This window comes from Eulemur rufifrons, chromosome 19, assembly GCF_041146395.1.
Source record: "Eulemur rufifrons isolate Redbay chromosome 19, OSU_ERuf_1, whole genome shotgun sequence".
In the NCBI taxonomy this organism is placed as follows: Eukaryota; Metazoa; Chordata; class Mammalia; order Primates; family Lemuridae; genus Eulemur; species Eulemur rufifrons.
In genome coordinates, this window is record NC_091001.1 from 111,479,149 (window position 1) to 111,491,466 (window position 12,318).

Genomic DNA, 12,318 nt, shown 5'->3' on the forward strand with positions numbered 1-12,318 from the left:
CATGCACAGAGAGAGCACCGGGCGAGGACACCCCGACAACGTGGCCATCTGCAAACTGGAAAGAGAGGCCTCAGAGGAAGCAACACCTGCCAGGGCCTCGATCTCTTGGACTTCTGGCCTCCTGAACTGCGAGAAAATTAATTTTCTATTGTTGAATCTGTCCGGTGTGTGGTATTTTGTTGACGGCAGCCCTAATAGGCGAGCTCATCCTGAGAGGGGGATGGTGCAGGGAAAAGTCAAGAAAGCCTCACGGGAAGACAGAGTACTGTCTCACTGAAGAAAAAGGGTTACAGCAAGAGCCCTACTTTCACATGTTACATGTGAAAACACCTGCACACACTGAATGTCCAAAAGTCAAATTGCTCATAGAGAATGAAAATGATTCCATTCTCAAAGCGCTAAAAACATCTTAAACTCCTAACTATTCTTAGCCTATTAACTTATACTTCAGCCACATATCCATAATATTTCATGTATGTTAAAATGAGTTTTTTCAGAATTAAACATAATTCCAAACTTAAATCCAATTTGATTAAGACACAAAAATTTTAATTGCTTTCAGCTGACCTAATGTTTTCCATCTTTGTCTCAATTCAAGATTTTTGAGAGATTTTCCCCATGGAATATTACAATCTATTTTTGCTTTTGTTTTCTGTTCACTTGCTTATCAACCTTAAAAAGAGTCAGTTAATGGGTAAAAACAGACTAAAATATCCATATAACTGAGTAAAACACTGTTACAGGAAAGCAGCAATACTGCCGATGCCGGACTTGCGTTTGGCAGAGCACGCTGCCACACTACACGTTACATACCTTTTTTACTCTAATGCAGGAAACCTTAATTTGGTGTATGAAGGGCAATTTCAAGGTGCCAATCAGTGCAATACTTCCCAGTTTGAGAGTCAGTAAATGGGGGAGGGTAATTCCAAAAAGAGGGAAAAACTTGTGCACAGGTGAGTGAAGAGCACAGGGCAATAAGACAGGTTAGTGAAGAACACAGATGAGTGAAGTGCACAGGTGAGTGAAATGTAAACATGAGTAAAGAGCAAAGGTGAGGGAAGGCACAAGGGAATGAAGAGCACAGGTGAGTGAAGGTAAAGGCTAGTGAAGGCACAGGTGAATGAAGGCATAGCTCAGTGAAGTGCACAGGTGAATGAAGAGCACAAGTGAGTGAAAACAGGTGAGTGAAGGCACAAGTGCGTGAAGAGCACAGGTGAGTGAAGTGCACAGGTGAGTGAAGTGCACAGGTGAATGAGGAACACTCCCTGTTCAGGCAGGAAAAGCAGCTCTGTGGGTCTAGAAGTGGGCTGTCCAAGGTGGGAATCAAGGTCAGGGGAGTGGCTCCTAAGTCATCCAGCCCTAAGCAGTCTGCAAAGCGCGTGGGCAATGAGAGAGATAGTTACACCCAGAAAAGACCTCTCTGTCCCTCTTTTCCCAGTGTGCACGTGGACCCACCCCCGCCCCAATACACTGGGCCTAAACCACAGAAGAGGAATTCAAACCAGGGTCAGGGGGCCACCTGCCACCCACAGAACACAGCCACTGAGCTACCGTTTGGCCGAGGGCCCAGGTCATCATTCAGTGCCCCCCAGGGCTCGAGGCCTACTAAGGCTGATGCCACAGGCAGGGGCTGTGACAGTCCCTGGGAGTGGGCGCCTGGGGACAGCTTAGGCCTGCGGAGATGCGCACCTGGGCCCCGGGGCCAAGCGTTTCCTCCCCAAGCGCCGGCTGTTTACCGTGCAGACTTCAAGGTGAGGAGAGGCCAGAGAGGACGCCCCAAGCTCCAGGACTCTGCCCCGCCAAGGCGTCCCGCTTTCGTTTCCCGGCGAGCTTGGCTTCAATTTCCCCGCGGCGCCTCCCTGCCGCACCACCCGCGCCGGTTTCGTTTCCGAGGCGCGGCCAAGGGCGGGGTCGCTGCGGCGCCCATGGCCTTCGCCCGCCCGCGCGCCCAACTCCTGCTCCTGCTCGGGCGACTCTCGGGGCCGCTGCGCGCGCAACGCGGGGTCTGCGTTCGGGCTATGGCTCCACCACGCCGCTTCGCCCTGGAGCTCCCCGACTGCACTCTGGCCCACTTCGCCCTGGGCGCGGACAACCCCGGCGACACCGACATCCCGGACGCGCGCCCCGATCCCCGCCTGGCGGTGCTGCTGGGACCCCCGGGGCGCAGCTACTCCCTGTGCGTGGCGCTGGGCCCGGATGCCGGCTGCAGGGCCCGGGTCCGGGGAGCGCGGCTGCACCAGCGCCTGCTGCACCAGCTGCGCCGCGGCCCCTTCCAGCGGTGCCAGCTGCGCAGGCTGCTCTGCTACTGCCCGGGCGGCCAGGCCGGCGGCGCGCAGCACGGCTTCCTGCTGCGCGACCCCAGCGATGGTCCCGACACTCGGTGCGCTCTGCTGGACCTGCTGGGCACTTGCCAGGAGGCCCCACGCCCGCTCCTGGGCGAGTTCGAGGCCGACCCGCACGGCCAGCTGTGGCAGCGCCTCTGGGCCGTGCAAGATGGCAGGTGGCTGCAGGTGGGCTGCGCGCGCGTCCTGCCCGCCCCGGAGCCCCCGCTGCACCCGGTGGTGCCGGACCTGCCCAGCTCCGTGGTCTTCCCGAACCGGGAAGCCGCCCGGGTCGTTTTGGAGGAGGTAAGAGTTCTGACCCTTCCCTGCTCTCAGTGTGGCATCTACACCTTCCAGACCAGAGACCTGCACCAAGCAGCTGTCCTCTAAAGACCTTTGCTGCCTGGGTGGTTTGTTTATTGCATTCACGAATTAGTCCGGGAAGGTGTCCTACGTGGCAGGCTCTGTATTAGACACTGTGCATCTTTCAGGATTCTTGTTTGCAACGGTCTTCCACCCTGATGTGGAGCGCGTCCCAGTACTGAGCAGGCGCTGCTTGCTATGCTGTAAATGCATGCCGGAAGTGTACAGAAGGAGTCAAGAGGCCACTGGGGATGGTGGAAGACCGTGTCCTCTAGGAAGTAATTCAAGGATCTTGGGGTGTAGAGGAAAGCGTGGGAGTTTGGGGGTTTAAGAAACTTAGACTTGAGTAGTGCCTACCTACTTACTGGTGGTAGCCCTTGTGCAAGTTACTGAACTACTCTACATCTCACTCTTCTTTTTCACCTGTAAAATTCCTGCTTTGCAGTGTTGCTCAGATGAACTGACTCACAGCAGGTGCTCAAGAAAGGAGATTGAAAATTCTTTCTGACCACAAGCCAAGCTAGCCAGATGTGGCCTCCCAAGGATGCCCTGTGGATCTCAGAAATATTATATTTTACCAGATTATGGGACAGGGTTGTAGAGCAGTTAAGAGTGCAGGATCAACCACATGGGATTGACTTCAGACTCTGACATTTATTAATTGTATTACTGTCAGCAAGTTTCTTCAACATTCTTTGTCTCAGTTCCTTTAACCCATAAGATAGAAATAATAATAGTATCACCTTCACAGAGTTATCATGGAGATTGGCCAGCTTAATATTTGTAAAGCACTTAGAAGATTGTCTTGCTCAGAGTAAGCACATAAATAACAAGTAAGTGTCTGGGCCTCCTTGTGGAGATGCCGTGAGTATGCAGTGAGGTCCTGCACAGCTAGGGACTTGGAATTCCCAGGAGGACGTTCCTCTGCTAGCTTTGTGATTGCAGTGCGTGGCACTTTTCTCAGCCCCCTGCGAGGTGAGGAGAGGATGAAATACAGATGCAGACTGTTCTCTTTAGAGCCCAGGGTTTACCTGATTTCTCATACTTATGACAGACTGTCCCAGGTGGGCCTGTAGTTCAAGGTTGCTGTTTACAGGGCACTGCAATTATGTGCCTTGCGTGGCCTTCCTCCTATGGAGGAAGTGGCTGACCGAGGGCTACAGGCTGAGTGATCCAGCTACTCAGTATAAAATACAGCAGTCCAGCCTGTCCCAGCTTCAAAGTACTCTGAGTTCTACAAGACTGGCGTGGTGCTCAGTATAACTTAGTCCTTATTAGCATTTGGCAGTCTTGTCCTCAGTCATTTAGATGTGGTTTCTGCAAAAGCTCCATTGCTTCCTTGCTGATGGACAGACATTGTTTTGCAGTGTACACCCTTTATTCCTGAAGCCTGGGAGGTGCTTGACCTGGTTGACCGGTGTCCGAAGCAGGTCCAGAGAGGAAAGTTCCCAGTTATTGCCATCGAGGGACTGGATGCCACTGGTAAGAGAACAGCACGTTTTAGTTATAGGCAATGACATTGATCAGTCACAAAAATAGAAATAGTTCTTGCAAAGCCAGACTTTAAACGGAGTCTGATGTGCGCCTCTACTGTGCGGCAGGCACTGTGCCAGGCAGGCCGTGGGATGCAGAGATGAGTGAGACCTTCAGCGTGATGCCGTGTGGGGGGGCGGGAGAGCCGAGCCCTGTGCTCTGTGGAACACGAGGAAGTGGCTGAATCTGGCTGCTCAGGGGGACATGGGAGGTGGATGCACGGCCAGGGGCGATAACTGGATTGTGTTTTAAGTAAGGTAGGAGTTGCTCAGGTGACCAAAGCAGGTAAGGTCCTCCAGGTACAAGAAATAGCACAAAGTGTAGACTCCTGAATTGGCGAGGTGTGTCCAGGAACTGTTTTGGAGCAAAATGTGGAAGAACTAGGAAACGGAGGGAAAAGTGTTCTGAGCTGTCAAATAGATGTCAAAATACAGTGGGCGTGACCACATTTAGACTAAAACACAAAAGGGGAGAGGAGCTGCTCCGTGGGCGCAGGGGACACCGAGGAGAGGGGTGATCTTGGGGGACACTAACATCCACGTGGTTCAGCACGAGGAGTTTCTCTTTCCCGTGTCAACTTGAGGGGTGCAGATTTTTATTTTTGATAATGTAAAAGGCACTTTCCACATAGGGGCCCCTTGTGTACGCAGCTGCGTTGACTGTGGTGCAGGTGAGAGCTTGTGCCGACTGCCCTGCCCATCTGACTGATCCGGCCAGTCCTTGGCCTTCAGGGAGACCGGTGGTCCTCCCTGGCATGTCTCGCTGTGCGCAGCCCAATCGTAGTTTTTTCAACCACAGAGGGAATTCTAATAGCATCAATCTTTCAGCCAGTGTGTTTTGTTGATCATTTATTTTGTACTAGAGCTAATTTAGATGTGGTGGGATTACAAGATATATAAAGACTTAGCCTCAACACAGGCATCCACACACACACAGTTTGCAAGGAGATTGCATGGAGTGGCAAACCAAACATGAGCTAGTGACTCTGTTTGGTTTGTGTGCATCCTGGGCCCAGGCCTGCTGACAGGGTGAGTTTGGGTAAATTTGTTAACTTCTCCAGTGTCAATTTCTTCATCTGTAAGATGATTACATATTAACTGTTTTGCAGGGTCATCAGGAGAATTAGAAGCAGGATGTGTGTGGCATGGATGGCTCACAGTGGACACTGAGAAATGGTGGCTACTGTTAGGCTCCCTCTTGACAACCCGAGGAAAAAAACAGTTGATTATAAAGTGTTAAGTGTGTGCTAGAGAAAAAATTAAGTCTAAGTGGCAGGAGCTCAGAGAAGCCATCCAACAGCGACGGAGAGCAGATCATATTCTCGTTATCCATCCTGTGCTCCAGGCAGCCGCTAAGAACTAGGAGATGGGTCCCCAGAAGTCACCAAGTATGTCACCCGAGGCTGTGCAGAGGCAGCCAGAATGTTAGGCAAGAGTGTACCCTACCTTTAAAAAGGAACTGTGAGCCCAAAGGCAGATACAGAATCTCTAACGGCCACTCCCAGAGGAGGAAGAGCAGGGGGCAGTGATAGAACCAGGGTGGGCGACCCGGTGAAAGGGTGAGCAGTAGCTTGGGCCAGGAATAAAAATAGCACATTAAAGGGGCTCTGGTATCTGCACCCCTGATGCCAGAATTTATCATTAACCTGGGTTTTCCTCCAAGTCTTCTAATACCAAACAGAGGAATCCTAAGTTCCTATGGGTCTGCAACTTTTTATAATGAATTATATTATTTAATCAGCTCCTTTGATTTTCAGGTTGAAAGAATCTCTCTGCTCTTTCTAAATTCCCATTAACTTTTGGGCATCATACGGTGGCCGTGGCTAAGAGGGGCTATTTTGTGTCTGACCTGCAGGTAAAACCACAGTGACTCAGTCGGTTTCAGGTTTACTCAATGCTGTCCTCTTAAAGTCACCACCCTCTTGCATTGGCCAGTGGAGGAAAATCTTCGATGATGAACCAACCATCATTAGAAGAGCTTTTTACTCATTGGGCAATTATATTGTGGCTTCTGACATAGCTAAAGAATCTACCAAATCTCCTGTGATTATAGACAGGTATGTACAAAAATGCCTTAAATTAGGCATTTTCTCCCTAATATATAAGTGTACGTGTGTACATGTATATGCAAGTACACCACTGTGTTTATCAGACTGTATTATGATAATAATAGGAATAATGTCTGTGATTGATTAATTACCTACAGCCGTACCTGACATTTGCTAAAAGCATTACATACATTATACTAACATCTGGAACAATAACTTTGGTAGGTGGATATTAAATGTTATCCCCACTTTACTGATGAGAAACACAGGCCTTAGAAAGGTTAAGAAACTTGCCACAGCGACTGAGCTAGGATTAGCATATTGAGGATGTTAACGAAAGTGTCTGCTTCACAAATCTATACTTCCAGTGGTTCATTTGCTCATTGGCTTATTCCAAAAATACTTACTGGGCCAAAGACTGTTCTCAATTCAGGGGATTCAGTGGTAAATGAGAGAGATGATTCCCTGATTTCGTAGAGCAAACATAGCATTGCAGAAAAGATAATAACCGAGGGAACAAACACATAAGACAGTGTCCAAACACGATAAATGCTAAGAAGAGGGCAAAGTGATGGACTAGAAAATGGCTAAAGCCCCGCTGGATACGGCACAGGGAGGCCTGTCTGAGAGGGCGCTGCTAGTCTAAGCGCTGATCGAAGAGCCAGGTGTGGAAATCCCAGAGAAATAGAAAGACTACGAGAGAGGGAACCGCAAGGGTGAAGCTACCACGGAAAGAGGCTGACACAGTTGGCGACCAGGAAAGGCCGGTGCGGGAAGCACGGTGGGGGAGGGGTGCTTTCTGGTGAACAGGGAGAGAAGGGCAGGGGCGGATGGGCAGGGTTCGTAGGTGCTCGTGAAGAGCGGATTTTATTCTCAGTGCACTGGGAGCCACTGGAAGGTTTCAGATAAGGGAGAGATAGATGTAGACTGATTTATATTTTTAAAATTCCACACGTAAGAAATATTAATAGCTTTAAAAATGCTATCACAATGGAGAAATTCTATAGCAAGCAGGTCATACTGAGCATACATCACCAGACTCAGGGATGGGGAAATCACAGCCACCGTAAGATTCCATTTTGCTCCCATCAGGTTAGTGAAAACCATTACAATTGACAGTTTCCTCATACCCAGGCTTGGAAATGATGGGAATGGATAGAAACTCTCATACGATCCATGCTGGAGGGAGATGAATACTGGCACAACCACTTGGAGAACAGTTTGAGAAGACGTAGCAAAGTGAAAGATTGTTTCCATCTATGGAAGGAACCTCATAAAAGTTTATTTCAGCTTTGTTCCTACTATTGCAAACTTTAGAAAACCTAAAGCTCATCAGCAGGAGAAAGGGCAAATAAATACTAGCACATCTACCAGGTGGAGTACCCATAGCAATATAAACAAATGCAATGCATCAGCGTGTGCAAAGTACAAAAGCATGATGTTGAATGAAAAATAGTCACGTTGCAAAACGATGCTGCGTACAATACAGGCACAATAACATGTACTGCAGAGAACAGAGAGATGCAAGGATGTTGAACACCGAGTGTGAGAGAGCTGCTCTCTGGGAAGTAGAGAGAAATGCAGCTGATACGGAGTCCAGAAGGCTTCAGTTTCAATTGGTTAATTAACATTACTCTAGCGTTCTTTTTATTCTCTCTGTCATTTTACTTGTTTTTGGAAAGGTAAGCCATTGCATTGGAGTGTGACATTTAGAAAAGAGCACTACTAATCATAATTGTAAATCACAAGGAATTCCAAGAAGTGAACACATCCAAGTCTCCTGTACTCAGATCAAGAGTGAGAGGCTTCCACAGCCTCTGCACGGCCCCCAGCCCCAGGCACTGCCCATCCTGCTCCCAGTGGTGGCCACTGTCCTGACTGTCACCGCCATCTCTTAGTTTTGCCTGTTCTTGAACTGCCTGCAAGTGCAGCTATACATAAGCACGGAGTGCTATTTGCATCTGATTTCTTTCATACCACATGTGTTTTTAAGATTCGTCCATGTTGCTGTGAACTTTCTTTTACCCACCTTCATTGCACATATGCATGCAATTCCACTGCATAGATTCCCAGGAGTGGAATTTCAGGGATGTGGGGTTTGTGGATGTTCAGCTTTCGTAGGTATTGCCAAAGTTTTCTAAAGCAGTTTAAAGAATTTCAGGTCTCCTCGCCTCCCCACAGCACTGTTTGAGAACTCCCTGTGACTCAGAGCCTGGTCAACAGTTCGCATTGCCAAGCTTTAATTTTAACTCTTCTAGCATTTCCACTTGTTCCTGGTGGGTAAACTGGTCAGTTAAAAATCCAGTTTGCCATATCTGAACCCAGAACTTCTACTCTTTTCTTGAAATAATATTTTTTTCTGTACACGTTTCTGTTTGTCTGAAATACTCCATCAGGAGATCATCTCGAGTGTATGTAGAGAATAAAGTGTACAGTGTTGGGGGACAGAGAATGAAAACAGAAAAAAAAAATCGGCTAGAAGGCTGTGGCTGCAGTCTGAGCTCTAATGCCCAGCAGGTGGTTTTAACATTGGGAAGGCAATGGGGATGGCAAGCTCGTTATTTCAAAGCTGTCAAGTTATAAGAAATCCTAGAAAGAGCTGAGAAGGATAAGATATCTTGTTTCTCAGTGGGATGCCTTTGCCTGGATGATGTTTTGTCCTGTTGTCAATGTGCCCAATGTTATCCTAGTTGATATCTCTTCATTTCAAGGGGAAAGACTAAGTGGGGAGTGATTGCTTGAGGCGTAGTATTTCCTAGGATGTCCACAAATGCTGAAGCAGCACGAGCCGCTGGGTGGAGGCAGGGACTCAGGCTCTCTGTTTTCTAATCTGTGAGATGGGGATATTCCTGATCCTTTCCCTGCCTACTCTCAACACTGGTGATGAACATCCGATGAGTGGATGCATGTGGAAGTGCTCTGAAAACAGCAATCGCTACTAAAATACAAAGCATTAGCATATAAGCTGCATATAATGTGTTGGCAAATTGCATTTGATTTAAATTAATGTGGTTTCCTTGATGGTAGAATTGGAGAATACTAAACAGTGCAAAGAGTCTGAAATTGATGGCCAAAGGGTATGATTACTTAAAATGAGCAGCAGTGTTGTCATCGAGAGCACTCTGTACAAAACAGGTCCCTAATTCTTCCCTTGATTTTTCTTCTTTGTGTCTGTGAATTGTCTGCAATTTAGTTCTTTAAAGAGATACTGTATTGCTTTGTCAGATGAAAAGAAAAGAGCAGTTCTTTGTTGTCTTGGTGGGTTTAAAGATTTTAATGAAATCCGTTTTAGACAACACCGTCATCTAGCTGAAAAATACATGAGACAAAGTAATTCTTGATGGTGACTATGGTTAAGGTTGGTGACTTAATAACCCTTATTATCTTTAAAAATCTATTCTTGCTGATGGTTTTTCTGCAATAAAGAAGACTTTTGAAATTAAGATTATATCAGCCTCTGTGTTTATAGCTGGATATTTCATTCAGTGAATATTGAGCATGTGTAGAACACAGTGCAGATTGTAGCTTGAAAGAAAAAAGAAGAGAAAACCTGGACCCTGCCCAAATTTATTGAGCTTTGGGGACAAAATGCATCTGGCAGAGAAGGTAAAAGGCGAGTTTGTGAATTATAAGAGTCGGGTAAGTAAAGCACAGGAAGATGTCCCGGCAGAATTAAGAGCCGGCAGCTACAGCAGCCCGACGTTCTCAGAGCACACTGCTGGAGGCGGACCAGGGCTTTGAAGGATGGGTGGTATAAGGATAACTAAGTCCCAGGTGGATGTTTTACTTTTGTCCTTTTCAGTACTGTCTGTATCATGTTATCAGAATTTAAAATGATGAAGCTTTAGTTATAACCCGTGGCCAATAAGAATTAGATATTGGCTCATAATAACAGTGTGATAAAGTTTTTTTTTTAAAGCACTTGCCTATATTTGCAACAACTATGGAAGGAAAACAAAGCTTGCATGATTTCCATTTTGCAGGTGAGTAAGTGAATTTTGCCTACATCCACAAAGCAAGTGGGGTCCTAAGGCCAAACAATGCACAACTCGGACAGCACAGTGAATTTACTACGAAGACACCATGTGTCCTTCGCACTGCAGAGAGTAGTTCCAGTCTGACACGATCAAGAATTTAGGACTTTAAAGAATTGAAGGTGGTACATTGAAAATATAGATGAGGAGGGGCCCTGGGTTCCTCCTTGGGTTGGAATGTTTACAATTATATCATAAATATTTGTGGTAGGCGATAGTCCTTTGATATTGGGTCTGAAATTTTAGATTTAGTCACTTAAAATTGAAATATGACAAGAGCAGGGCAAATGTGCAATAAACTATGCCAAAAAGTGCAGTGGCTCTCATTCACTCATTCATGTTTGCAAAGGGCATTTACTGCGTACCTGTTATGTGCCAGACACACTTGACGAGAAAAAGACTTTCTACTCACGTAATTAATTATTTAATGGAGGAGACAGAAGCTAGCATACTTGTAAAATTAGCTCTAATTTACAAGAAAGAGGAGTTCTTCGACAGAGTCACACATAAAGCGATTTGAAAGCACAGGGGTGGACACAGCGAATTCTGCTCGGGGGCTTCACAGGAGCTGGGTCTGAAGGAAGAGGAGAATTTTGCTGGCTGAGAACGTCGCTCTGGCCAGAGGGAGAGGTAGGAAGACAGGCTGGGAAGTGGGTTCTTACTAGGAGACCAAACACGTTCTGCAGGTCGTGGAAAGCTGTTGGTGATTTTAAATACAGGGCCGATTTGATTTTTACTTATGGTTATGATTTTCTTATCCCCCCAAAAGCATTTATTTAAAAATGCAGAAAGAGTGACTGAGGTGCCCAGGGAGGGTTGTCCTGAAGCTACGTGTGGTTTGTTCATCTCTCTGCGTGATCCGGAGGCAGGGACAGAGGCTGGAGAGCTGGGAAGGACAAGGGGCTTCCAGCCCAGGGTCCCCAACTGGAAAACAATGTAGGAACTGAAGTGGGCCTGCCAGGGTTTTGCTGGGCCCAGACCCAGCCTCAAATACAGACGAGCTTCCGGGCAGATCTACCGCCCTCCCACACAGCCTTCAGAGAGGAAGGGGTGTCGCCAGGGCAGCAGAAGCTCACGATAAATGGCAGTTTTAACTGACACAGGGAGCTGTGGAGGAGCCCCTGCATTAGCACTGTGGTTGTTTAATTTATTCAATATTTTATAATTTTTTAATTTTGTAAAATGTAATTTTATGTAGTTTATACGATAGTAGGGAAACTTGCACAGAGCCAGCCCTGGACCAGCGTCCTCACAGCTGATTTTCAGATGCTGCTGTGACGTCTCCCACAGACGGGGACTCCCTGCTCCTTCCTTCTCAGGTACTGGCACAGCACGGCCACCTACGCCATCGCCACCGAGGTGAGCGGCGGAGTGCAGCACCTGCCGCCGGCCTGTCACCCCGTGTACCAGTGGCCGCAGGACCTGCTCAGGCCCGACCTGGTCCTGCTGCTCACCGTGGGCCCCGAGGAGAGAGCGCGGAGGCTGCGGGGCCGGGGCGTGGAGAAGACCAGAGAGGAAGCGGAACTGGAGGCCAACAGCGTATTTCGTCAAAAGTAGGTCTCCTCCATGTGACGTGAGTGGCAGAGCAGGTGTCCCCTGGCCTCGCTTTGGGAGTGGGAGGAAATGATGTTGCTCCCAGTTTTCAAATGCAAGAGGCGACATCCTCTAAGTTACTTCAGCTCCGTGCGATGGGCTTGTTACGACAGAGCTACAGCGTGGTTAAAGTGATGGCTGAGTGGCCGTCACACCTTGCTTCTAGTCCTGGCTGTGCCAGAAATAGCGTGAACCTGGGCTGCACCTCAGTTTCCCCAGTCGTAATCTAATGGGCACAGAGTACTGGGTAATGAACATATAGTACCTTTTACCTACTCGGTGATTTCCATGTGTCAGCCGTCATTTTACTTGGGATGTTGTCTAACCTTACAACATGCTTGCAAGGAAAACATTAGCCATATTTTACAGTTTACAAAACTCAAGCTCAAAGGATTAAGTAATTTTTCTAAATTTGCATGGTTATTAA

General features: G+C 47.7%; 1 protein-coding gene across 1 annotated transcript; it reads left to right on the forward strand.

Annotated features, from left to right (window-relative positions):
• The first annotated feature begins 1,925 nt into the window (after positions 1–1,925).
• Positions 1,926–11,855, forward strand: CMPK2 (cytidine/uridine monophosphate kinase 2). The gene is made up of 4 exons (XM_069494892.1): positions 1,926–2,627; positions 4,052–4,166; positions 6,072–6,273; positions 11,618–11,855. The coding sequence occupies exons 1-4, from the start codon at positions 1,926–1,928 to the stop codon at positions 11,853–11,855; spliced, it is 1,257 nt and encodes a 418-aa protein (XP_069350993.1).
• Positions 11,856–12,318: the final 463 nt, after the last annotated feature.